We start from the raw sequence: 27,524 nt of genomic DNA on the forward strand, positions 1-27,524 counted from the left end.
TGACTGTCTTGTCGGAAGGGTATTTGTCCCTGACCTTACGGTCAAGCTCATCCACAAGGGCTCAGTAGGGTTGAGATCTAAGGATTGTGCCGGCTAGTCCATTAAAGACATTATTCTGGCTTTCTGTTTCTTCACCAATTTTTGCATAGCTAAGAAATTAACTTAGGATCATTGTACTGCTGTATTCTGACATTTGCACTCTGTGTAAATCTCCTAGCTTACCAGCACCAAAACAGTCCCATACCATTACATTTCCTTCTCCATGCATGAGAGAAGGCATCAAGAAGGAGTGCTTGATGTCTTCTCTCATGCATGGAGAAGGAAATGTAATCAGCATCCTTTAATTTGCTCTAAGTCTCACATATATTCTCCTCTTTGAGCCAAACACCTCCAACTTAGGCTCATCCGTCCAGAACACTCTTTTTCAGTCATTCATCATCCAATGTCTATGTTCTTTTGCCAATTATAACTTTTTTTTCTATTTGCCATTTTCAAATAATGCTCCTTTTGCAACTCTGCCTATAAAGTCCTCTTTTTACTGTTGTAGATGACACTGGTATTTTTGAGTGAGCTATTCAAGAAAGCCACCAACTTGGGACCTGTAAGGTGTCTGTTTCTCAAGCTGCAGACTCTGATGTACTTATCCTCTTGTGCATCTGGGCCTTCTGATTCTTTTTCGGTCTTGGTTAGATCCAGTTTGCCCTTTTCTCTCAAGACAGTAGTGGGCACCTTTTTATGAAATCTTCAGTTTAGTTGCAATTTGTGGCATGGAATAGCCTTAATATCTGAAAATAACAATATACTGAGTTGTTTCTTGAGAAAGCTGTTCTGTTTTGCCCATTTTTTAACCCTAAACTAGGACACTGTTGAAATGGCTGTTAAAAATGGGACTTTGCAGTCATATGTGAATAATAAATTATAAATCGGTAATTTCAAGCAGTAGTTGTCATTTGCAAAATTAATTATGTCTTAACTATATTTTTAATTCAATTTAATGGTAAATTAATTAAAAAAAAGTATAAATTCTTTCAAAAAACAAGAAATGTCTTGGTGATTGCAAACTTTTGCACGTTAGTTAGTGTACATTAAAGGGTACTATGACATGTAGCAGAGCTATTGTGGGATTATATAAGATAATATTCAGGTGAAGGGGTAAGGATAACGGTTCACTTCATATAGTTAAAACACTAATCCAACATTACAGAAGTAATAGTTTGGTTATGTACATGCAGTAGATTTAAAATGTATTATTTGTAGAATGAACAGTTTTCTACAGTGATGCACAGCCAGGCATAAGGGAGACAAAGAAAATGTGATCAGCTATTGCCCTACAATAAATGTGAAATGGTACTGGCTGTTGAGGTCACTGCTTCTAAATAATAGTTTTATTTTTCTATTGGGTTCCATATAGTTGACCAATAATTTTTTTAGTATATATCATTATTTATCTGCAGTATAGCATGTTGTGAGTGGTATTTCCAGCATCTGATCTTCGTATGTGCCAGATGTTGGTTTATTTTACAAACACAATTTTTGGAATGACAATGATATGTTATAACGTCTGGCCAACACCCATTATAACCATATTTTCTATAACAAGCAATAATCTGTTAGTTTTCTTTACTGAATGAGTTTAGATGTGTTTAAGTCAGTGGTGTGCCCTTAGTTTTACATTTAGAATGATCCCTTATATAGATTCACAGCTCCTGTCCAAGTTTTCTATGGGATGTAATTTAAAAAAAATTAAGTTATAGTAACTGTTGCTCTTTAACTACTTGAAATGTTAGGCAAGTGTACTTTGGTATAAAGAGATGTTTTTTGGACCAAAATGACACATGTATAACATGAAGATATATGCAAAGATCTGAAGAACAATATAACTTTCATTTCTCTACAATTAATAAAATCTTAACAAATCCCACTAGTATCACACTGGCTACAAATTCTGTTCTCCTTATTTGTCTGGGAGAATGATCAGCCATGCACACTGATACATGTAAAACTCCAAGGAAGTAGGGAGTTGTTGCACACCTATGTTGTAGGGATGCTGTTGCACACCTATGTTGGCTGGCCAACTCCATCATCTGATATATTGGTATAATAGGAGGGTAGGAAAGTTTTGTTTTTTTTTCTTGATCACCGTGAACCCCTCTTACACTGATTGGCTAATGAGATGCAAAAGGTGTTTCAATTCCTGCCAGTAATATCTTCATATAGGCACTTAGAATTTGGGACATACAGTTACATAGATTCCTATACTCCTGTGTGGGGTGAGGATCTCGTCTCAAGTAATTCAATCCTAGGTAACCTCCTAACTTGCTAGTCCCACCTATCTTCTGTATTCAATGTGCCCCATGATCAGAGAGCACATTAATTCCATTGGAAAACTTTTTGGAAATTGCCTGTTGCAGAATAGGTCGCTATATGAGAGTAAACTACTTTTAAAAAATGTCATGGAAAGAGGGCATATTTCCACCCAAATACAGAGCTGTACATATGTCAAGATGTGTCCACCTCCGCATCAGCAGCACATGTGCCTGATTTATGTGAAGTCATCATCATCAGGGCGTATTTGCACCTGACTTGTAGCAGCTGCAAAAGATACGTCTTCTAACAGGCATATATGCGTGTTTCTGCTGGTCTGCATAAGTTGTATTTGAGTAAACATGCTTAAGTCCTCAGCCAACGTTTGAATGCCCTTTCCCTTCCCAGTCACACCTCTCTAGGCGCAAGAGAGCGCAAGTACCAGAATCACGCAAGTCTCTGTAGGCGCATATGTGTGCACCACATTCTGGGCATGTGCAGAGCAGTTTCACGTGAGATATGCTGTGCAAACTAGCGTATATCCCTCTCTGCATCAGCCCCTATATGTACAGTTATTACAGAGGCACATCAATCATTTTTTGTTAGCTCTATTGTATTCAAATGACATGATATTTTAAGTGCTTCACCTAAAATAATATGTCTATGCAGTGTTTTAGATACACAATATACCTTTTAGTCTAGTAAAAATAAATGTTTCAGCAATTAATTTTTGAAGTTCAAAATTGTTTCACATAAACAGGAAATTTCTTCCTGTATCTAACAGCTGAGAAGTATAAAAACAATTCTATTTTTTTCTGCAACTTTTCTTCAGTTGATCAAAAGCTAGCACAACGGTGGAACAGTTTTTTTGTGATACATTAAAACACAATTTCATGTCTGCCACGTTTGAAGTTTACAGTTATAAATATATTTTTACAATATTCAAAAGTCATTAGAGAACAGCAAATCATTTTTTTGGGTCTGTGTCACAAAAGCATATAAAATAAAAGTTTCACTTTTTCATTGCTTATCCAGAGCTAAAGTATAAAAATTGGGACAAGTATATTTAATATTATTTATTAACTTTTATTTATATAGAGCATACTTGCCAACTCTCCCGGAAAGTCCGGGAGACTCCCGAAATTCGGGTCAGGCTCCCGGGGGAGATAGCATTTCTCCTGCATCCTGGATTTCACCGATAATCGCGTCAAGAATCATGCCATTTTGGAGGGCGGGAGGGGGCGGGACGAGGCCAATCGCATCATTTTGGCCCCGCCCCCCGCGACACAAATTACAGTTTTGCCCTCCAGTCTCGCCCCCTCTCCCGGAAACAAGTTTCCGGGAGTTGGCAACTATGATATAGAGCCAGCTTATTCCATAGTGATTTACAATTGGAAACAAACAGTAATAAAATAATACTGGGTATTACAGACAGACAAAGACGTAAGAGTTCCCAATCATCTATAGGACAAAGTTTTATGCATGGGTTAAGTGCCACGTATTACATATTGGTCCAACCAGATTGCAAGGATAAAAAGCACTTTGTGGGCCTTAATGATCTAGACACACATCAATGTTGGCATAGGTCAGAGGGTTATTTGAGCATAGAAAGCGAACACATGTAAGTTCTGTGTGAAGCACTATGTAGAAGTATGGTAATCTGTTAGCGTAACCTAGGAAGATTAGTAGGGTAGTTTGGGAATTTAGATTTAGTTTTTTAGGGCACATTTGAAGTCTAGAGGAAAGTCTTGTGCGAGAGGGCATTCCTCAGAGCGGTTACAACCCAAAAAAGTCCTGTAACTGGGAATCTGAGCAGATTAGGACTGTGTATTAGAGATCTTGTTAAATGCTGAGGGGTCGAATTGGGAGATCTTTTGTGACAAGTAAAGAGATGTAAGATGGTGCATTCTTGTTTTTGGCCTTTTATGTTAGAAGTATTTTATACTGTTTTTTGTAAAATACAGACAATCTATGTAGTGAGCAGAGCAGCAATAGAACACTGTTTAATAAAGTAAATGTAGTATAGCCACTGCATGCAACATATATTGTAGGGTTGACAGTCTGGTTTGGGGCAGATCAGTAAGGAAGGAATTTAAATAGTCAATGTGGAAGATTATGGGCCTGATTAAGACATGCAAAACTATCATAAATTTATATATTTTTTAAGACTTATGTAAATCAGGGGGACCTGAAGAAACGTCTCTTTTTCAATTGTAAGGGTCATTTGCGATCAAAGATGAATTGGATGCTGCTTTGTTCACTGGCTTATAGTCCGGTTCTGGGCATGCACAGAGCGATTTTACACAAAATAAGGCACATACCAGCATTGACGTTCCTTAATAAAACAGGCCCTATGACTGCATGAATCAGTGTTTGCAGTGTCTTGTGTGACATATATGCATTTTCTAGAAATGTTGCATAGATGTATACAACAGGATTTGATTCAGATTGGATGTGGGGAACAAAGGAAGCAAGCTTAAGGAGTAGGGTGTTTATTGTCCTGTTTTTAAGAGTAATAGAGATTTCTGGTAGGTAGCCTCTGTTGGATGGAATATCATCATCTCTGTTTTTGAAAAATTAAGTTTTAGGTGGCGGGTGAACAATCAAGATGAAATGACAGATATTGAATAACATGGGCCAACATAGGCGATGAGAACCAGAGAGGATAGATAAGTTTGGATATCATCTGCACAGAGATATTGAAATCCATGGTATTGTCCTCTATATTCGTATAGTATAGAAATCCACTCTTGTGCACCATTCCTTTACCGTTGGGGAAAAAGAGGATTTCCAATGAATAGACAGAAACCTTTTGAAGCAGTATTTCAGTGTTAGAGTAGTGTTTTATTGTACAGAGAAATTGGGATGGTAGTCAATAGTTATATAATTTCTCTCCCAAGCCCTCATGTAGTCTGGTAGTGCAGTGAAGAGATTTAAATTGCGAGCTTGTAGATTGTAGAAATAGTGGGCCTGCTTCATCAAGGCACGCATACTGAGCAAATGTGAATTTATTTAAAAATGCACGTAAATCAGCTCTGCATACTCTCAAATTCAACAAGGAACAGAAGATAAGTGTGTTGATGAATTCAGGTGTAGGTTTGCTATGTTTTTATACACAAGACACTGCAGGATACGTTCAATGCCTATGAGAAATATACATTCACAAAAGAACAGACAGTAAAAAAAAAACCTATTCAATTAATGTTACCTGTTAATAATGTAAGCTTTAATGACAAAACAGTTTTTTTATTTTCATGAAATACATTTATTAGGCCGATCGTAATGTCTGCTGAACATAAAATACATTTTTACAGTTGCTCTTGATTACAAACACGTGTTATAGCATGCATATGATACTGTCATCACTAATACTCAGGACTAGCCCTATAGCTGGAGCAAGAGATATGACAGAAAAACAAGTAACTTTGAGATACCCAAAGCTTGAATCTTACGTGGCTGTACGTGCTACAGTTTGGCACGCCCTTACTGTATATTGACTACGAGCAAACATCATCATCATCATCATCATCATCATTTATTTATATAGCGCCAACATATTCCGTAGCGCTCTACAATTGGGGACACACATAGTAAACTAATAAACAAACTGGGTAAAACAGACAAAGAAGTGAGAAGGCCCTGCTCGCAAGCTTACAATCTATTGGACAATGGGAGTTTGACACATGAGGATAAGTCTACATTTGCAGTCGGCCCAGCCAGACTGCAAAGGTAAAAGTGACTCATAAGCTAAATGATCCTGTCACACAACAATGTTGATCAATTGGTAATTGTATAACAAGTGGTAATAGGATAGTGTAGTGAGGTTAAGAGGGTGGTTGAGGAATATTATAACTTTGTCTGAAGAGGTGGGTTTTCAGAGAACACTTGAAAGCTTGAAGACTAGAGGAAAGTCTTATTGTGCGATGGAGAGAATTCCATAGAGTGGGTGTAGCCCGGAAAAAGTCCTGTAACCGGGAATGGGAGGATGTAATGAGTGTGGATGAGAGACGCAGATCTTGTGCAGAACGGAGTTGCCGAGTTGGGAGATATTTTGTGACAAGAGAGGAGATGTATGTTGGTGCAGCTTTGTTGATGGCCTTGTAGGTTAAGACACCATTTCAATTCCCCGTTCACTCCCAGATATCGTAGACTGTATTAAGTGTCCTTTGCGTACATATATGCAGTGAACATTGCTGTGTTTAGTTGCGTATGGCCCAATTCTAAAAGTGATTTTGCATGTGATGCGCACAAAATCTGCAAATACGTGCCTAGATCATTCAGGCTCAATGTGTTTAGTTTCCTTGTCAGCAAAGCATAGTTTCTCTAATAGGGTTTTCAGTGTACCCAGATTTGAGACTTTCTGAGGAAATGGCTAATCTAGAAATACAGCCAATATTTAGAAACAGGCAAGGCAAGTTTTTTTTCCCCTGGAATTCTGGAAACACACATATATACCTTTTGGATCTAATAGCTGGAGGAAACTGTGGCCACACTATAAGGGCATTAGAGGAGAGACCTGGGTTGGAATTTGGGTTTGAGGTCAGTGAGTTGCGATGAGTTATGTTTTAAGCCTCCATGTTTTTTCCCAGCATTAAAGTGAAGGGCCTACTGTGGTATGAGTAATTTTTGAAAACCAAAGAGCCATAATAACTTTAGAGAAAGGGCAGTTGTGGGACCCCATATGTTTACATTGGTATAATATATCTTGTTTGAATATTGGTCTTCCTTTTCCACCAGAAAAAACAATTTATGAGATTTTGTCAGTAAAAAGTTGTTGCAGCATGTCAGTCTGTTTTGTTTTTGTGTATTATTAGTTTTTGTATGATGTGTTTTACATACTGACTGGTGCTACAGAATTTTGTGGCATCTTACAAATAAACAAGGAGGATGATTTAAATGGGAAAACCTAATAAATAAGCTTATGAGCAGATAGATAGCATTATGAAGCAAATATGTTTTACCTAATACATTGCTTCTCAAGTTGTTTTAATTACATATTATCTGATGTTCTGCATTTCCTTATGTGGTTACTTAAAAGGCTGAAGTGACACTTTTTGAAGAGTTTTAAGTAATCAACAATCTCAGGATGTGAGATACATAATTGACGTGTGCTGCAGTTTTCTCAGTGATATTGTATCGTATTTAAAGGAAATAATCACATATGTGAAATTCAATATAATTTAATGTAACAAGTCATTTTATAAAAGGAAATGCTGTGTTATGATTATTTATTTGGTCATCACATTCTTCCTCTTCAGCATGTTGGCTTTTAATTCCACCCAGCCTATTCATGGAGAATTTTTCACAGACAGCAACAAAAGTAGCCACAAAAAGGAGTACAAGGCAAAAAGTAACAAATAAGATTCATAGGCTTTCTAATTAATTAATCTATTTATCCATTTAACTATTTTTTTGCAGAACACATTTTGGTTTATTTGCTAAGAAAGAACAAATTTATTTTAACCGATGACAAAGTATCAGATATTTATTGTATACTAGGATGATTAAAGCTAATTTCTGATTGATTGCTATGGTTTGCTTTTGCTTTTACATTAGGTTAGTAAATGCCCCCAGTGAAAATATGTTTTAATGACGACATTCCTTTTGCTCTATTAGTAAATATAGGTTTATATGTGTGTAGTAAATTAAATATTTACAGTAAAACACAAAAGTATAATAGTTAGAAAATTATATTTTCTTAACTGTATTGTTTTCTTTGCAGGTAATTCAACATTCCTGGATGACCATGGTCCTCCCATCCCAAAGGTAATATTAATAATAAGTAATTTAATCTATTAGATTTAGCAGACCGAGAAAAAAATAATGTCCCCTACTGTAATCCTCAAGAGTGTGCCAACTGAAGTGAGGTAGACGCCTAACAACATGGCTCCTGTAGCAGTAGTGGTGTCCCCAATATGATTTGAGATGATCACATTTTCTAGAAATGCTCTTGAACTGGTTCTTCAAATTTACTATAATATTGAAAAATTCTCCAGAAATTCCTTTAGGCACATATCATGGATACTGGATGTATGGATACAAACATCGTTGAGTACATTATACAAGAAAATAAGCAATGCTAGCGCCAGTGGTAATAATGTTAAAAAATGGTGCTGATTGTCAGGGAAAGCCGCCTGTGCCAGCTTCCTGATGTGATAACTTATCAAATTATCAAACAGTCACACAATATATCACCTTTATTTTGTCAGGAAAGCGCTTCTGACAATCTTTACCTGTTACCAATTTCACTCTGTGCACTCGTGACTTAGCAGTTTACCGTAAGGGAACACACAGGATTCCAGTCTCTATCTCGCTCTCACCTATCTATTAGGCTATAAATTTAACTGGTCCCTTCCCAACACAGGCACACACTTCCACACCTCTCCCCAACTGCCACCATCTACTTATAAGGCCTGTAGCAAACCTATTACCCAGTTGTGCACTCTCTGTGCTCTGATAGCTAAAAGAGTTAATAGTTCCCACACTGGTATATAAAGAGTTAACACAGCCAGGCACTCAACCGCTTCTAAACAGGTGGTGAATTTGTTTAGAGCAATAAGAAAAGCACTTAAGTAAAATGCTTCCAGATTATAAAAATAATTAAGAAAAGGTGATATAGCATACAGCAAAAATAAGAAGGACAAAGTTTCATAGTATAAACTTACATATGAGTTGTATAATCTGCGCCAAGGGAAATTGGCTTGGAAGATTGACAGTTTATCAATGATGATTTAATATCCCGAAAGTCTGACAATATCTTGTAAGTGGTCTCATCTTTGTAAAGACACATTGTTTTCTATGGGAGGTCGTGACACATTTTACAACCACCATTTACATCTTCCCTGTTTAATACCCAATTCTAAAATGTAACATATATTTCCTGGGGAGAGTCACACATACCCAATTTTATTATTAATCCAATACAAATTTACCAATTTATAGATACCAAACATGCATAGAACAAGTGGATTTGTTGATCTGGTACTTATTTCCCTGAGTGACAGACAGCATTATTTGACGTATGGGCTGCTCTTCATCATACTATTCATGAATATGTAGTTGATCACTAATTGTATTGATCGTAAGTGGTATTTTGAAAATGGAATTAAGGCATCATGTGATCTCTTTGTGTCAGATCTCATGCTGGGCGGTTCCTTAAAGTCTATTCAGGTTCCAAAGTGACTTCAGTACAAGGACATAGCTCACCCCAAGGGGCCTTTAAAGTTGACACAGGTAACAATGTTAACTTGTAACACAGGACAGTATTTCTGGCTTTACATTTTACACATGGAATTATATCATTAACCCTTTGAGAGCCGGGCTCCACTTCAAAGTCATCTGCATTTAACTTACAGGGAAGCACATTATAAATTGATTACTTTGATATACAGTATTTACAATGCAGTCCCTTATATTTATGCTTTATTCACCACAGTTATGTTATTTGTTAATAAATACCACTGTTATTCCTCCCTTTTCGCTACACTGATGTAATTCCCACACATCATATTTAGAGCAAACCGCAAATAGCTGCTAGGTTCAAATTGATGACGCCTGCTGTATTACACTGTAGTTTGGGCTAGATGTAGAAAGAGGACTGCATACACCCAATACATCCCATATCAAGAAGCTGCAGAAAAAAAATTACATGTTTTATGCATTTTACTAGAGCTAACCAATATTTACGTATAGGATACTGGTTCCTCTGGTAAAGCAGAAACATTCACAAAGTGGACTTTTTAGTCACTGAATTTGAACATATCTTTGTCAACAAGTGAGTTATGTTGTTGTAGTGTTGTAATCCCTTATTACAACATTACAAATATGATTGTTTATAGATTAGAATTACTTCCTATATTGCTTTGGTTCAGTTATGTATAATTTGCTTCTAATGTATATCTTAAAGTTCTTGCTTTTGTTTAGACAATTATTATCAAAATTGCCTTGAGCATAAACATGTTTTATATATTTCTTTCTGGGTACTTAATGCTGCCGAGTGGTTTTGATGGATTATATATTATGAAAGTGAACTTTATAATTTACTTTGTATATGTTTGAAAATCAGTACTTGTAACAATAACAGTTCAGCTAATTAGCAGGCGGTATAATGTGTGTTGAATCTGTGACTGTAGTCTTTAGATTATGCTATCTTTTTAGGCTTTAAGTCGGCAACATGATATGTTTTAGGGGCCTCAAAAGTGGTCCTCAATCTAAGGAAATCAAATCACCCGCATAAAGTGTTCACACAGCCAAAATAATTGGTTAACTAATGGTTAGTTAGTGAAGCTAGTGATAAGACAGTGAATATATTGAGCTCGCTCAGTGATATTAGATTTGCTGTGTAGAGGACCAAAAGTGGAAATGGCACCGGTAAGGAGGAACACACATGCTCCTATCAGGGCCCCCGTGTTGGAACACTGGGCCATATTTATCACCTCCAATGTAGTGACAGGACACTTTTAATGTAAAGAGGCCAATTGGTAAGAACCACTAAATGTAACTAGCTTTATTAAAGGAGCTTTTAGCCTATATGGTACTCATTCTTCCTGAATTGTTGTAACTTACTTCTATTCTGTACATACTTGGTATAATTTCACCCAACTTAGTTAACCCTATAGGGATTCAGAATTAATTAGTCCAGTAGATTTGTGTAGGTTTTCTCCAATTGTACAAATTGTCCATATTTTCATATGCCCCTCTTTATTCAGTACAGTGATAAATCCAGAAATCATTCTTTCTGTACTAGTAATTAGTCATATAGGTGTTCAAATACCCAGGCAATACATTTATTGTTATCACTACTGGTGTATTTTTTTTTTTACAATGCATTGACTGGTGCAAGAAACACATTTTTACTCCCTCGTCATTTGTGTCACAAATACAGAGACACAAATACCCAAAAAATAGATACTAGAACTGATAGCACAAAGGGTCTTAATAAAGCACATGTGCCAACCCTACGCATGTTTAGAAGAACAAAGCTTGGGCTCCAGAGGATAAACCTTCATCACCAGGCCCACTAACTAGTGCATAAAACACTATTTTCCTGTATTTATCATTATGACTCTTCAGCCAGTCCATTCTAGCCGTCTATTCCTTCTAATTTAATATTATTGGACTGAATTATTGTAATTGGCTGTCAGACACTATCTAGAGATTGACAGCTTGCATGAATAAAAGAAATGTACCCCAACAAAAATGTGACAAATTTAGCTTAAGCCAAAGCAGTGATTTTGGAGATAGGTGTAAGGCACATTATGGAATAGCTAGCTCATGTTGGCAGAAAATATTGAAACGTCTAAATTTCATTCCGTTTATCAAAGCATGACACAGAGTTATCTTTATTTATTAATAAATTAGTAGTAAGAGCCAGTAAAATACTAGTAACAGCCAGACACAGACCTGGTACTTTCTACTCTATTACTGCCAATGCTTCTCTCAGTTAGAGATGTTCACTGACCCCCGTGTTCTGATTTTGGCTTTGGTTTTGGATCTGGATTAACTTCGTGTTTTGGTTTTGGCAAAACCTCCCTTACTTATTTTGGTTTTGGATCTGAATTTTTTTGCAAATCACATAAGTTTGCTCTTTTTTGTTCCTACATTATTATTAACCTCAATATCAATAATTTCCAGTCATTTCCAGTTAATTTTGACCACCTCACATGTCACAATATTATTTTCATACACTTTCGGCCAAAGACTGCAGCGAACTGGCTGCATGCTAAGCGACAGAGCAACGACGCAAACACACGGCAGTTTATAACACATCTAGGAAATATTGCCACACACCAGTGGCAGAAAAGAAAAGTGGAGCAAGATGGAATTGTGCTTAGGCCCTCCCACCCACCCTTATGTTGGATCTTAAAAAGGACATGCACACTTTAACAAACCAAGCACTTGAGGATTCTCAAGTCTAACATACTTAGCGTAACTGCTTTGTTTCATCTCCTCCTTCAGTTTTTCAAGCTGCTTTTCCAAAAGTCTAAGTAAGGGAATCACTTGGCTCAAGCTAGCATTATCTGAACTTACTTCACATGTGACTACTTTAAATGGTTTCAGCACCTTGCACAACATGGAAAGTATTCTCCACTGTGCTGGACTAAAATATATTCCCCCACTTTTCCCAATGTCATGGCTTGTGGAGTAAGCGTGGATGGCTTTTCGCTGTTTCTCCATCCTCAGAAGCATATAAAGGGTGGAAGTCCACCTTGTTACCACATCTTTCTTCAGTTGGTGGCAGGACAAATTAATTTGTTCTTGTAACTGCTGCAATACTGTTGCAGAATGCCAGAAATTTCCCGAAATTTTACGGGCCACAGACTGCATCTCCTGCACGTCCCTGACATTTTTCAAAAAGCTCTGCACCACCAAGTTGATTGTGTGAGCAAAACAGGTAATGTGATGAAATTCATCCAGCTGCAATGCTCTCACAATATAGGTGGCATTATCAGAAATGACATATCCTGAGGAGAGTCCAAGCGGGATAAGCCATGTAGCAATGACATCCCTTAGTTTTTGTAGCAGATTGTCAGCCTTATGCCTCTTAGTGAAGGCGGTGATACATAGAGTAGCCGGCCTCTGAAAAATGTGACGTAGTTAGGTACATTCCGCTGTTGTTTCTGCTTGTGAAGGCAAATCACCAACCCAGTGGGCTGTCACAGTCATATAATCTTTAGTTTGCCCAGTTCCGCTTGTCTACATATCTGTGGTTAAGTGTACAGTGGGTAGAATGGCATTTTGTAGATCAATAAGTAAATTTTTACGAACCCTCTGGTAGAGGTGAAGAATAGCTTTTCTAGTTAAATGGTGTCGTAATGCAATTTGGTAACAGGGACACAAGACCTCAATTAACTGTCTAATACCAGCTGCATTAATAGTGGATATTGGACGCAGATCTAATACTAGTATAGTCACCCTGGCGTCTGTGATCCGCTTTGCGACTGAGTGACAGCTTTCATACTTGCCTTCTCTTGCAAAGGATTATTTAATAGTCAATTGTTGTAAACTACTAGTTGTCTTCTTCTTGGTCTGCTCCTGGGATGAAGATCCACCCCCAGCAGCATCAGTACTAACACTCAGGAATTCTTCTGAGGAATCCTGGATAGTGTAGGTGTCATCTAGCCTTTGCAACATGGATGCAGGGCTAACTCCGGTCACTAGTGAGGATATTGATGAGGAAGGTGTTGTGGGTGTGAATTGCAGGTGTCGGGATCTAGGTGAGAGAAGGGAGCTTGCTGATGATGCTGGACTGCTTGTAGATATTTTTTTAGCATAAGTATCTAATTTTCCCAACAGCTTCCCATGAACTCTCTTTTTAAATGGTGTAACATGGATAAGGTTCCTAGATTATTAAGGACCCTATTCTACTGACTGTGGCTTTACAAACGCTACAAATGGCTAGACAACTGTTGTCAGGATTTGGGTAGAAATAATTCCACATATAACAGGTGGATTGTCTGGTCTTATGCCCAGGAATGACAGTGGCCTTCTTCTTATCACGTGCTACTGCTGGTGCAGGACTTCCACAAACAACATCATTGTCACCAACATTCTCATTAGTGCTATCATCAGCTACACAAATATCCCCCTCATCCTGTTGCAATTCCAAAGTGGCATCCTCAATTTGTGTATCACCAGCTACACTTGGGCTGCTCATCCATACATCTGCAGAAATGTTGAAAGGAGGCTTCTTTATGAGTACAGTATCAGAAAGGTCAGGCTTACACATAGCACTTGTGGATAAACTCTCCTCAGGCATTTGTGTCATTTCTGAATCTGAACATACAGATCTTATAATGCCTTACTGTTTTTTTCCAGCTCGGCTTTTACACTTAAAAGTATTTGGGTACCACTTTTTGAATCATATTGACAAGGTCTTGCATGTCATTACTGACCTTAACAAGAAGATGCCTCACTGACAGTTGCAGAACTAGCACTCATACAAAAAGGCAAACGCCTGATTCCTTTCTTGCCACTGTGTGTGTAGAATGGCATGTTGGCAATTTTAGGTTTTTCTGCAGTTAACTTTGCCTAGATTACAGGTGTTTTTTTCTTTATCAAGGTAAAAGCTTTTTGTTTTACATTTTTGTTTCCCTGACTTAAAACCACAATGCACTTAAACATAGGTTTTAGCAGATGACGTAAAGTGATTACTATCATCATGACTGGTTCCAGTAGCTGGTTGGTGCTCCTGGTCTTCTGTGGCTTGATGTGAATCCATATCAATGGCACAGAGCAATGTGACTGGAGACTGGAGAGTGGCAAGAACAATGTGACTGGAGAGTGACGAATACAATGTGACTGGAGACTGGAGAGTGACAAGAACACTGCTACCCCTGTTTATGTGTGAGCAATGGCACAGACAAATGTCACTGGAGACTGCTAAGAAGGACACTGCCACCCTTCCTTTTTCTGTATGAGCAGTGGCATAGAGAAGTGACACTGGAGACTTATAAGAACACTACCACCCCTCCTGTTTCTGTATGAGCAATGGCACAGAGCATGTCATGTCACTGGAGAATGATAGGAAGAACACTGCCTTCCCTCCTACTTCAGTGTGAGCTTTGGCACAGTACAATGTCACTGGAGACTGCCAAGAACAAGGCCATCTCTCCTCTTTCTGTTTTAGCTATGACGCTGGCCAACTGCACTGGAGACTGCCAAGAACGCTGCTACCCATTCTGTGTCTGTCTGTGAAATGGTGCCGCATCTCCGTGGGGAGTGGTATTTATAGAATCCAAAACTTGCGAGATCCGATGATGCAACAATGACATTTTGCCTCCTTTTCAGTTTCGAGAGCCGAGCCGGCTTGGTACTCAGATATGTGATGTTTGGGTGGGGGAAACCAAGCCCAAGCATCTCTACTCTCAGCAAATGGTACTGTGACAACATGACTTATAATGAAATTAGCAACAATGTGCCTTTCCCTGAATTTAATTAAAAAAGAAAAAAAGTTTGTAGACCTTTTTTCTTATGGCTTTTTTTTCTTTCTTTTTTACTTTTGATATCCTCAACATTTGTTTACATACAAAGACATTAGCTTTGATATTTGTTAGTATGTGTCATAAAGATTGGGGCAAAGTGTGCACAGCCTCTCTGGGTCTTGGTAGACCCAGGGGACCACAATCATATGGGAACTGCATGGAATGATGTCACTGCGGTTTCTGTAGGAGCTAGAAGGGTGGACATACCTTCTAAAGCACAGCGTGCTATATTGAATACTGTACATGAATGATGTAACAATTTCCACAGGGATCAGCAGCTGCTGGTGACTACAGAAGGACATAAGTGTTCACCCTGTTAGTACTCAAAGGAACAGCATATCAACATATACATTTATGCCTTTGTGCATCATGGAGTTAAACACGTAGGCAATGTAAAGTAAGGGTGTATTAAGGCCAAGCGCATGCACATCTGTCTGATTCAAGCTCTGGGAATCTCTGAGGTAGCCATATCACTTGCACCAACTATAGGTCATGTGTAAGTGCCGATCTGATAGGGATGATTGTCATGTATACATGCTAGAACGTGTGTTTGCAATAAACAGCAACTGTAAAAATGCATTTTATGTACAGTAGACATTTAGAACATCATGATAAATGTATTTCACTGATAAAAAAAATAAATCGAAAGAAACCCCAACATTTGTATTCAATGCATTGTTATGAATTATTATATAATTTTTTTTGCCAACAGGTGCAATTATGTAATTATGTGTTAAGTTATTATCTCTGTTTACAACACAACATCACACATGTCATGTTATATTTATAAATTACTGAATTAGAAATACTTTTGGATATTGCTCTGCTTCAGTAATGCACAATTTACTGCAAATGGTGTGACTGTGCATCTTAAAGTTCTTACTTTTGTTATGAAATTTGTTATCAAAATTGCCTTGAGCATATACATGTTGTGTATATTTCTTTCAGGGTCCTTGATGTTGCTGAGTAATTTTGATGGATTATGTTTTATGGGAATGAACTTTATAAATTACATTGTATATGTTTGAAACTCAGTACTTTTTTCCAATGGGGAATGTAACAATAACAGTTTAGCTCATTAACATGCGGTATAATGTGTGTTGAATCTGTGCCTGTAGTCTATAGACTATACCATCTTTCTAGGCCTTAAGTGGGCAACATGATATTTTTCAATGATTTTACAAGTGACCATCTGTCTATGTAAGTCAGATCACCAGCATGTTTGTTCACAAAGCCTAATAATAGTTTAACTAGTGAAACTAGTGATAAGACAGTGAATGAATTGCATTTACTCAGTGATATTAGATTTACTAGAGGAAAAAGAAGGAGAAATAGCACTGGTCAGGAGGGTGCCCCTGTTTATGGCCACCATTGTTGAAACACTTGGCCACATTTCTCGTCTCCAATGTAGTGACTGGACAACACAATGGCATCCCTTTCTGCACACTTGATTTCCCCCAAGACAGCTTATAGTGAAGTCTAAAGCTGGTTTGTTCTACCCATTTCTTTATTTCTCTTTTATCTGAAACCTGCAACTCTTTCGATATCTACTACATCTAGTTCCAATATTATACAGAATGCCAGATCAGTCACCTTAAGTGTGTAACATGCAAAGCACATGACACATAACTTAAAAAACAAATTTAACTTATACATGGAATGATCATATTTCTTAATACATACCTCCCAACTATCCCAAACTTAGGCGGGACAGTTCCGTTTTGATAGCTCTGTCCCCCCAACCCAATCAGGACAGCTTTGTTTCGCAGGTGGGAAAGTTGGGGGGTATTTCCTATTCACTGCAGCTCTCCAGCACAAGGCACGCCCCCAGTGTAATGTGGCTACACACCCTTTCCTGATTCCCAGCACTCAAAAGTTGGAAGGCATGCTTCAAACAGTATCACTAGTTTTCTTCTTCATATAAGTTTTTAGTAGATACTACAGGGTATGTATCTACAAATCTGATGAGACTTGTGACTCTACCTCAATATAGATCATGTTTCACTTACACATGTGGTTGGCCATTCACGGAAATTTCTGTCTATTCAGCTTTACCATGCTTACTTTGCTGAAATTCGTAAGCTTGGCCAACCTTAATGGTATATTATTATTATTATTATTATTATTATTATTATTATTATTATTATCATCCTTTATTTCTAGGGTGCCACATGAGGTCCACAGCACCGTACAGTGGGCAAACACCAAAACAGTACACGGTATAACAGTACAATACATCAAACAAATAACACTACAACTCTCAACACAGCTACTGATGTACAAGGGGTATATTCAGCACAGGCTAAAAACTGTGCCCATCAGAGTGGGTGCAACTAACAGGTTTAGAGCAATTGATAGAAGTCCAAAGACAATGGAGGAGTGGAGTCATTGGTCAGAGAGCCCGAAGAGGAGGTGCACAGTGTAGCTGCTGAGCAAATGTTATAGGTAATGAGAATAGAAGGGAAGAGAGCCCTGCTCACTAGAGCTTACAATCTTAAGGCAAAGGGGCAAAGGGGCAGACAAACGCTTGACACATGGCGGTGAGCCAATGTAAGGGAATCTTACAAGAAGCAAGAGTGGGAAAGATGGAGAATGAAAGAGGCTGAGATATACTACATGGTGAAATGGTTAAGTGGAAAACTGGTAGGCTTTCTAAACAGATGGGTTTTCAATGACTGTTTGAAGCTACAGGGGATAGTATGATACAATGAAGTAGATTGGTCCTTTTGTGCGGGGCAGGATGGTAGAAATCTTGAATAAGGAAATATATATCAGCAGATCTCATTTCTCAGTATATCTCACTGAAAAGCAATGTGTTACATAGAATGCATTTGATATGAAAATTAATATTGATATTAAATTGACACCACATTTCTTGGTATACCACTGTATTAATCATTGATCTCTCTCCCTCTCCCTCTCCCTCTCCCTCTCTCCCTCTCTCTCTCTCTCTCCCTCTCTCCCTCCCCTATGGAATTCATAATTCAGTGGGGCTTCAGATCAGATTGTTGATCCAAGCCTAACGCTGGGTACACACTACACTGTTTTCGTCCAATAATCGGCTCAAATAGCCGACATATGACCGCTCGTTCAAAAGTCGGGTCAGTGTGTGCAGTGACACGATGGTTGAAAGTCTGCCGAAATGGACAATTATCTCCTCAATTGGTTGTTCGTACCGTTTAATATTTTCGTTCCAATCTCGTTTCCACTGTGTAGTGTGTATAAACTTCCGACCGATCCACAACAGTGAGTACGAAATTACAGTCATTGCTCACGACAACATGGCTGTAAAAAGTCGCTAAAGGGACGTCCGCTCTTCCCTTTATCATCCTAAACAAGGATAGTGTGTATGCAGTCCATGGACCGAGCGATCAGAACATCGATCGCATGTAAAATCGCTCGGCATAAAAAGTTGGTCAAATTTCTGTAGTGTGTACCCAGCTTTAGTTTTAGTTTTCATCCTCTGGTCTGGCGATTCCATTGGAGATTGGAAATTGTAATAAACAAAATACTACCAAATTGGGCATCACTGTTTCAGTAAAGATTATCTGAGCCCATGAAAATTCGGTAATTGGACAGGAGGTTTAAAGTCATAGGGCCTGATTCATTAAGGAACTTAAATCAAGAAGTTTCTTATTTAAGTCTCCTGGACAAAACCATGTTACAATGCAAGGGGTGCAAATTAGTATTCTGTTTTGCACATAAGTTAAATACTGACTGTGTTTTCATGTAGCACACAAATATCAACTTTAAATTTCAGTGTACTAATAAGTATTTGTGTGCTACATGAATAATGAGGTCTGTCTATACAGGGGGGTCCTGTGCCACTGAATTTCTAAGAGTTCTACTTTTTAAAAAATTATCTTCTTGGTTAGGATGTTTTCTAAATGTGTACTTCAGTTCTCATATAGTGATCGAATGTGAAACAAAAGTGATAGCGAGAGCGCTCATGTGGACACATGAATGTGTTCATTTGTTATCTTTGTATGGATGGCCTGCATTATTAGGGCCACAATATAATCTTTCCAGATGTGTAATATTTGCCTGTGAGCCTGACTGACATCATTCTAGTATCACATTTCTGGTTTTGCAAAAGACATCAAGTTCCCCTGATCTAGTTATCATATAAGTGTTCCATGTGCTACTCAGATTATTACTCATGTAACCTGAATTTAACTGGCAGTTCAGTAAAAACTTGTCTTGGTTATGTTTACGAATGGATAATAGCAATTATTACTTTTTTTCTACGGAAATGAAATGAAACACTGACCCTCCAACACAATACATTATTTGTTATCTGTTAAAAAACCTCTGTCAATAAGTGAAAGCACAAACTACAATGTCATAAAATGCCTGTTATTTAGGATTGGCATATAACACTGTTAATTTTAGTTATTTGCTCCTAGTTCTATATGTACATACTACATAAATCTTCAACTAAATAATGTGTCAGTTCTGATATATTCACAGTAGATACAAAACTATCTTTACTAGTAACCTCTGGCCCTTAAATCTGGGGAATTATAACTTTCCACAGCTGTTACACAACTGCAGAGCCTCCATGTCTTTTTACACAGTGGAAACCAGCTCTAGGGTTTACTTTATTGCATTACTTTTATTGCTTCCTTTTCCTATCTCGTCTGCCACTCTGCAACTGTCATCACACACCCAGTAGAAAGCATATTCAATAGGAAGTATTGTGTGACAAATATCTGTTACACAATATTGTAATACATTAATTTATTATGTTAATTTTTTCAAAACAATTTTAAATAAATATTTAATTATTTTGTACAACTAAGTTTTGTCTTCAGTACAATATTCAACATTCCCAAACCCTTCACTATAACTACCTTTACAGTTTTTATGGAGATATGCAGAATTATTCTTTATTCTATAAAGCAGTAATCACATGAAAAAAATCAGAAGACTGTTGGTATTTATCAAGTTTCTTTGGTTTGTTTTTTCAGGCTGCTATTAAGGATTTATAATTCTGTTATTGAATACCATGGCAACCACACTCACATGGCACATTGATGTAATGATCAATCTTCCCCCTCCCCCATCTATCATCACATGACCTACTGAGAGCTGTGAGACTGTGTCTGTAGAACTGACAGCCATATTGTGCAGCCTCCAGAGATATTCTGAAAAGGAGATAATGATTTGTAGAACAACAGCAAGAATAATTACATTGTATATGATACAAGCTTGAAAGGTGCCTAGCTATTTTATTAGGGTAAAAAAATCTTGTTTGTGGGATTGCTGTTTTAAATTACACACAGGACAATTTCCAGGCAACCACATCTGTGAACAATTTAGCAGAGTGCAGAAAGTAATCACAAGTTCATCATCCATAATGATTGTTTGCGAGGTTATATTTAAAAGTAGAAGATAAATGAACCACTAAACAGGGCCATATTTAAGGTGCACAGGACCTTAAAGCCTTTCCAACCTGTGGCTCTCCAGGTGTTGCCCCAGCATACATTGCCGGCAGATAGCCAGCTGATAACTGGCAGGGCATGGTGAGACTTGTAGTTTCACAACATCTGGAGAGCCACAGGTTCACCAGTTGTGGTATATGTGTTACAACTCTGTCTGTTGTTTGTACCTAGCAGCAGTGCCTCATACCACCAGAGGTGCTGCTGTTCTGTTCCTGAACTGTTCTACATGCCTGAAGGAGTTAATCTCCTTGCATTATGCCTGATTAGAACTGCACCTGTTGCACGGCTTTAAGTACCTGCCTCTAGCTGTGCTCTGTGCAGTTCATCCTGTTTGCTACTAACATGCTCCTGTGCTATTTGGTATATACCTGCTGGACTGAACTTCTGTGTATGACCCCTGCCTGTACCTTGGACCTTGCCTGCTTGCCTGTTGCCCTGACCTTTTGGACAAACTTCTGGACCTCGCTAATTTGCTTGATCTCTGCCTGGCTATTTGGATTTGTTTGTCTGATCACTGCCTTATCCCTGGACTCTGTCTGCTTTCCTGGACAGCCTTGTGCCTTCTGGACTGGGGTAAAACTTATAATACATGTTCCTGCCATTTTTACTATACAGTCTCCTTAGGAACCTGTTCTTATCAGTGGATCTGAGTAATCTTTGTTTGTGTATTTACCTGAATAAAGACACTTTGCTTTACACTTCTGTTGCTCTTCGTGAATACACTGGGATTCATAACATGATGAACTGCCATACAATCTGGGCCTGCTGATTGCACGCCCTCTGCCTTAGTCCTGGAATTCCTAGTGTTTTTGCATTGAACTCTGTGTTTGGCTATTAGACATGTCTGTAAATCCACAATTACAAATGCTGCAAATGGACATTGTTCAGCTCCGTTACCAAATCATACAACTATCCACTTTACTCCAAGAACTGCTTAATACTCTTTCTGCTGCTGTGATAAGTGGTTTCAACACTAATTCTGATTTTAAAGCAACAAACTCCTTTAATGAAGGCATGCAGACCGCAGAGAATCCTCCCAGAACTTTTTCTGACAGTGGTGCTGCATCTATGGTAATACCATTAGGGATTCTAAATGACCAAGCTACCTGCGTCCCCCTCTCACTGAGGAGGAACGATGGTGCAGAAGGATTGGTAAACTATGCCTCTACTGCGCCAGTGGCGAACATTTCTTACAAAGCTGTCCGCTCCGCAGACCACAACATCCTATGGAGCAGCCTTCAGTGTGCTCCTCTCCAGACCCTGGATTGTTCTGCACGTCACCTCCTGTTGCTTTACTTCAGCCTAATCTGCCAGTTCCAGTTGCTGCCTGTCCTGCAGTGCCAGTTCCAGTTGCCGCCTGTCCTGCGGTGCCAGTTACAGTTGCCGCCTGTCCTGCGGTGCCAGTTACAGTTGCCACCAGCACTGAACCTCCGGCCATTGCCTCCTGTTCCGAGGTGCCAGCCTCTGCCTTCAGCTCTGAATCTCCTGCCGCTGTGTCCGGTCCTGAGTCCGCTGCGTCCAGTCCTGAGTCTGCTGCCTCTACTCCCGAGTCTTCAGCCGCTGCCTCTACTCCCGAGTCTTCAGCCGCTGCCTCTACTCCTGAGTCTTCAGCCGCTGCCTCTACTCCCGAGTCTTCAGCCGCTGCCTCTACTCCCGAGTCTTCAGCCGCTGCCTCTACTCCCGAATCTTCAGCCGCTGCCTCTACTCCCGAGTCTTCAGCCGCTGCCTTTACTCCCGAGTCTTCAGCTCCAGAGCGGGCGGTGCCCTTACAGCCTGCTCCAGAGGGGGCGCTGCCCTTACAGTCTGCTCCAGAAGGGGCGCTGCCCTTACAGTCTGCTCCAGAGGGGACGCTGCCCTTACAGTCTGCTCCAGATTGGGCGCTGCCCTCACAGTCTGCTCCAGAGGGGCTGCTGCCCTTACAGTCTGCTCCAGAGAGGGCGCTGCCCTTACAGTCTGCTCCAGAGAGGGTGTTGCCCTTACAGTCTGCTCCTGAGAGGGCGCTGCCCTTACAGTCTGCTCCAGAAAGGGCCCTGTCCCTCCAGTCCCCTCCCGAGTTGCCTGTCCATGCGGTTCAGCCCGAGTTGCCTGTCCATGCGGTTCAGCCCGAGTTGCCTGTCCATGCAGTTCAGCCCGAGTTGCCTGTCCATGCGGTTCAGCCCGAGATGCCACTTGGTGCTGTCTGCTCTGAGGCATCTCACAGTGCTGTCTGCTCTGAGGCATCTCACAGTGCTGTCTGCTCTGAGGCATCTCACAGTGCTGTCTGCTCTGAGGCATCTCACAGTGCTGTCTGCTCTGAGGCATCTCACAGTGCTATCTAGTCGGAGTGCTGTGCCCAGTCCGGGCTTCCTGTCAAGTGTGCCCAACTTACTGTCCCAGCCGGGGAATCTCCAGAGACTGCTGCACAAGCTGGGAACTCTTCAGTGTCTGCTATTGAGCCTGAATGCCCAAAAACTTCTTCAGACCCTCCTCCAGCCTTCTTTGACAGAGACCTGAAACAATTTTCTTTAGTCCTTCAAGCTTGTATGAAGCAATTTGAAGAATTTCCAGTATATTTCTCTGACCAATTTAACCAAGTTGGTACGATTATCATGAATTTCAGAGGGGAGCCACAGACTTGGGCTTTTTCCCTTCTTAAATTTGATGATCCCATTACCCACAACACCATGGACTTTGTAAATGCAGTCTGTCAGAAATATCTTCCACCTCCAGTAAAGTCACCTGATCGGGATCTCTCTATGCCACCTCAGTCTCAACAAGCATCAACCTTGGTGACTGGCTTTTTGGGCATACCGCCATCTTCTAATAGAATAAAAGGTCCTATCCCGACACTTGGCTGGGACTCAGACTCTGAAAGTGAGTTTGTTGAAGATACAAGAGACTTAGTGGACGAACTTGCCAATTCTTCTTTTGCTTTTGAGGAATTGGGTCTTCTCTGTGCTCCTTTGGAGAAGAGCCCAATTGGATCTTCAGGAAGATTCCATAAAAAGAAAAAGAAGAGGAGGAAGACCTGAAGGGAGCTTGTATGGAGCGTCTGGAATCCGCTCCTTAAAGGGGGGGCTATGTTACAACTCTGTCTGTTGTTTGTACCTAGCAGCAGTGCCTCATACCACCAGAGGTGCTGCTGTTCTGTTCCTGAACTCTTCTACGTGCCTGAGGGAGTTAATCTCCTTGCATTATGCCTGATTAGAACTGCACCTGTTGCACTGCTTTAAATACCTGCCTCTAGCTGTGCTCTGTGCAGTTCATCCCATTTGTTCCTGGCTGCTGCTAACCTGCTCCTGTGCTATTTGGTATATACCTGCTGGACTGAACTTCTGTGTACGACCCCTGCCTGTACCTTGGACCTTGCCTGCTTGCCTGAGACCCCATTTTTACTATACAGTCTCCTTAGGAACCTGTTCTTATCAGTGGATCTGAGTAATTTTTGTTTGTGTAGTTACCTGAATAAAGACACTTTGCTTTACACTTCTGTTGCTCTTCGTGAATACACTGGGATTCATAACAATATGTTATCTATAATAAAAGCAAGGTTATACTGGAAAGAGATTGGGGACTCCCAATTATGCCTTTTCTCTAGACCTCTTCATAATGGAGGAGAAGATCCTGCATCTGTCCCATGAACAAAGGAAGTTTGTAAGTAGTTTTCAAAGTTGGTTTAAAGACACTACTTGGAATAGGGAGCAGAATGAATCTAAATCAGTATAATAAAAACTTTGCCTCAGTTGCACAACAGTTAAAGTTTGTGAATAGAGCAGTGAAATTGGCTTAAAACAGGGCAGATAAGAGGAAAGAATTTGGATATATATGTTTGATTCCCATGCAAATTGATCTTTAATTTGAGTCAAAGAGTAATGTAACAAGATTGAAGAGTAGCACTTCTACTTTATAGGTGTTCAAGTTAGGTAGGACATTCTACTGTAAGAAGGTAGTGATTCATGTGGAGATTTAAATTAAGTCTCTGAATTTGTTACAGCTACTAATACATCATGAGTGAACAAGCATAACTTGTGTGACTAACCATATATCATTTAGCCAGGAATTAGGGGATTGAATATTATTGCCATTAGAAGTGGCTAAACGGCAAGAGCTGCAATTATACTCGGTTCAGCTCTGTTCCCATAAACAGTACATTTGAAGCACCTCACTTGTTCTTGTTCTCCTTTCAGATAATTCCTATCATCCCTGCATTGCCAGATGTGAGCATAAATAAAACATGTAAATGTTCCTATATGATTACATTGCTGGAATGATCACACTGGGCAAAGAGGTTTTCATATCCACCACTACTTCCAATATATATATATATATATATATATATATATATATATATATATATATATATATATATAAAATGTCTATATATACACATCTATATGTCATATATACATATATATATATATATAAATATATATAATGTATGTATATATATATATGTATGTGTATATATATATATATATATATATATATATACAAGTTAACCCGTGCATGATACTCATGCATTCTAGTCAAATCAAGCTACTTAAGGTCTTAAAAAGGTTCTTGTCATGCATTTGGACCCAACCCAGGCCTCCTCAGGGGAAGAGCGTTAGTTCCCGACGCAAGCAGCCTTTTTTTAATGTGTGTTTATGAGGTAAAATTACCTCACGAAAATGTGTTTGACCCCTCAACTCGTAAATTTAGCCTTTACTACCCCTCCCACGGGGGGAAGGGGGGATGATGGAAGTTAACTGACTTGACTATTCTTTTTTTTTTGTCAAATAATGTCAGTATACCAAATTTCAGGTCAATTGGATGAGCCCTTTATGAGAAAATAGTTTTTTCCACACACACACACACACACACACACACACACAATAACGCACGCCTCTACACATGTGTGTTAATGAGATAAAATTACCTCACGAAAATGAGTTTGAGCCCTACCAAATTTCAGCCCTTTTTGTATTTTTTTTCCCACACACACTAAGAATTTAGTAGGTCAGTGTATAACTCTGCCCAGCAGGTGGCGCTGCAACTTGTTGTTTTTTTTTTCCACACACAGACGCCACTAAGCATTTATATATTAGATATATATATATATATATATATATATATATATATATATATATAGAGATATATATATATATGTTACCACCACCTGGTGTTGTAGCCATTTTTAAATGGAAATGTGCCCTATGGTAATTATCTCTTCAAAAAATTTACCATATGAAGGTCCATCATACAAGCAGATTTGTAAAGTTTTTTTGATACTTAACGTTTTAGTCAAGTATCAAAATCACCAGCCATTTACACTTATGCAAATTTGCTTATTAATATCAACCTCTATTTTCTCCATCAAGAATGTCCAAGTTTGCAAACTCCTGAAAAACATATTTGCCTTCAGAAGTAATTTCTGGGAATTTGGGCTTACTGAGTAATTGTCCATAAAACTTATAAATACATATTACATTGTATTCAGTTCAGTTGTAAAATGCTTGCAGGTTGAGCTTCTAAAGCTTTTGATTACTTATATTACTGACTTGCATCATAAATTCTTTTTTTGATGTCACTCAGTTAAATATAAAACACAGTGCTTGGCACAGAATACTCAGCTATAAGCAGCCTGTGAGTACACTGTAGATGTTCACTGTTTATGTCTGTAACAGGCTAAGGTAAGATTATTGTACATCTGAAACATGGTGACTATGGCTGTGTGCATTACGTAATGTTAAATATATGGAAATAATTTTATAATTAATTAGTTGCACAAAGGGATACTTATGAAAATACAGTTTGCCAGCAGCATGCTAAAGGGAAGACACCTTGGGGCATATTCAATTGTCAGCGTTACTCGCAAAAGTAATGCGGCTTGCGCACTATTACTGTTATTACGGTAATAGTGCGCATAATTACCGTTATTACTTTTGCGAGTAACGCGGACAATTGAATATGCCCCCCTAATTGTTTAGCCTTGGTAAAATTACTAATTTAACCAGAAAAATGTGATCAGTTTTATGATAATCCTATTTGTGATCAGGGCTACTTTTAAGCAATTAGATCCTATTTGTAATATCCAAGAGCTAACTTGCAACTCTATCCCAAAATAGAGTATTATGTTTGCTCAAGAGAGTAGTACATTAGCAGTTTTGCAAACATACATGGACTGATGTATATTACATTGTAAATGGGTTTATTGCATTATCAGAAAGGAGATAAGATTAGTACTAAGTGTTAAGATTGGTTTTAGTGCTTCAGCTAATTTTATGGTCAATGTTAAATCTAGTGTTAAAGATTGTAATTTAGAATTAGGGCTAATGTTAGTAAGACTATTAAGTTAAAGTGCATTTACACACACAGACAATCATTATGACCTGTCCCCCATGCAGGAAATAGTGGTTCTATTGTCTAGTCCCATTCAGTAGTACTGAATGAAGCATCCTATTAAGCACTCTTTGTGAGCTTGATGCCTCTGTAAGCTCTTAGGACCAGTGAGCGTTTTCCAAAGTGGACAACCTTTTTTAAAGACTTTCTTTTATGCCCCTTTCTTAAATTATCCTAAGTTAGGTTAGAGGATAAAGGGAGCTATTAACTCATTGGGATGAGTATTTATTGCAGAAATGTGAGAAAATGAGACATAACATAGGAAGCTGGTGCTCGGATAACACAAGATGGGTTTAAGCAAAATAAAATGTTGAGTTGAAATGAAGGGGTGGATAAAACATGCTAGAGGGCTCAGACTTGATCATATAATGACAGTCGATATACGCTTCAGTGATTACTAATGTTTTTGCTCAGATGCATTGAAGATAAACTT

The 27,524-nt window shown here is 38.8% G+C and overlaps 1 protein-coding gene across 1 annotated transcript in view; it reads left to right on the forward strand.

Moving 5' to 3' along the window:
* UST (uronyl 2-sulfotransferase) overlaps positions 1–27,524 on the forward strand; it is a 232,702-nt gene that overhangs the window by 109,834 nt on the left and 95,344 nt on the right. Inside the window, exon 2 of the mRNA XM_075203248.1 lies at positions 8,027–8,070. Within this exon, the coding sequence (XP_075059349.1) occupies positions 8,027–8,070 (44 nt within the window). The remainder of the gene's footprint in view (positions 1–8,026; positions 8,071–27,524) is intronic.

This window comes from Mixophyes fleayi, chromosome 3, assembly GCF_038048845.1.
Source record: "Mixophyes fleayi isolate aMixFle1 chromosome 3, aMixFle1.hap1, whole genome shotgun sequence".
Classification (NCBI taxonomy): domain Eukaryota; kingdom Metazoa; phylum Chordata; class Amphibia; order Anura; family Limnodynastidae; genus Mixophyes; species Mixophyes fleayi.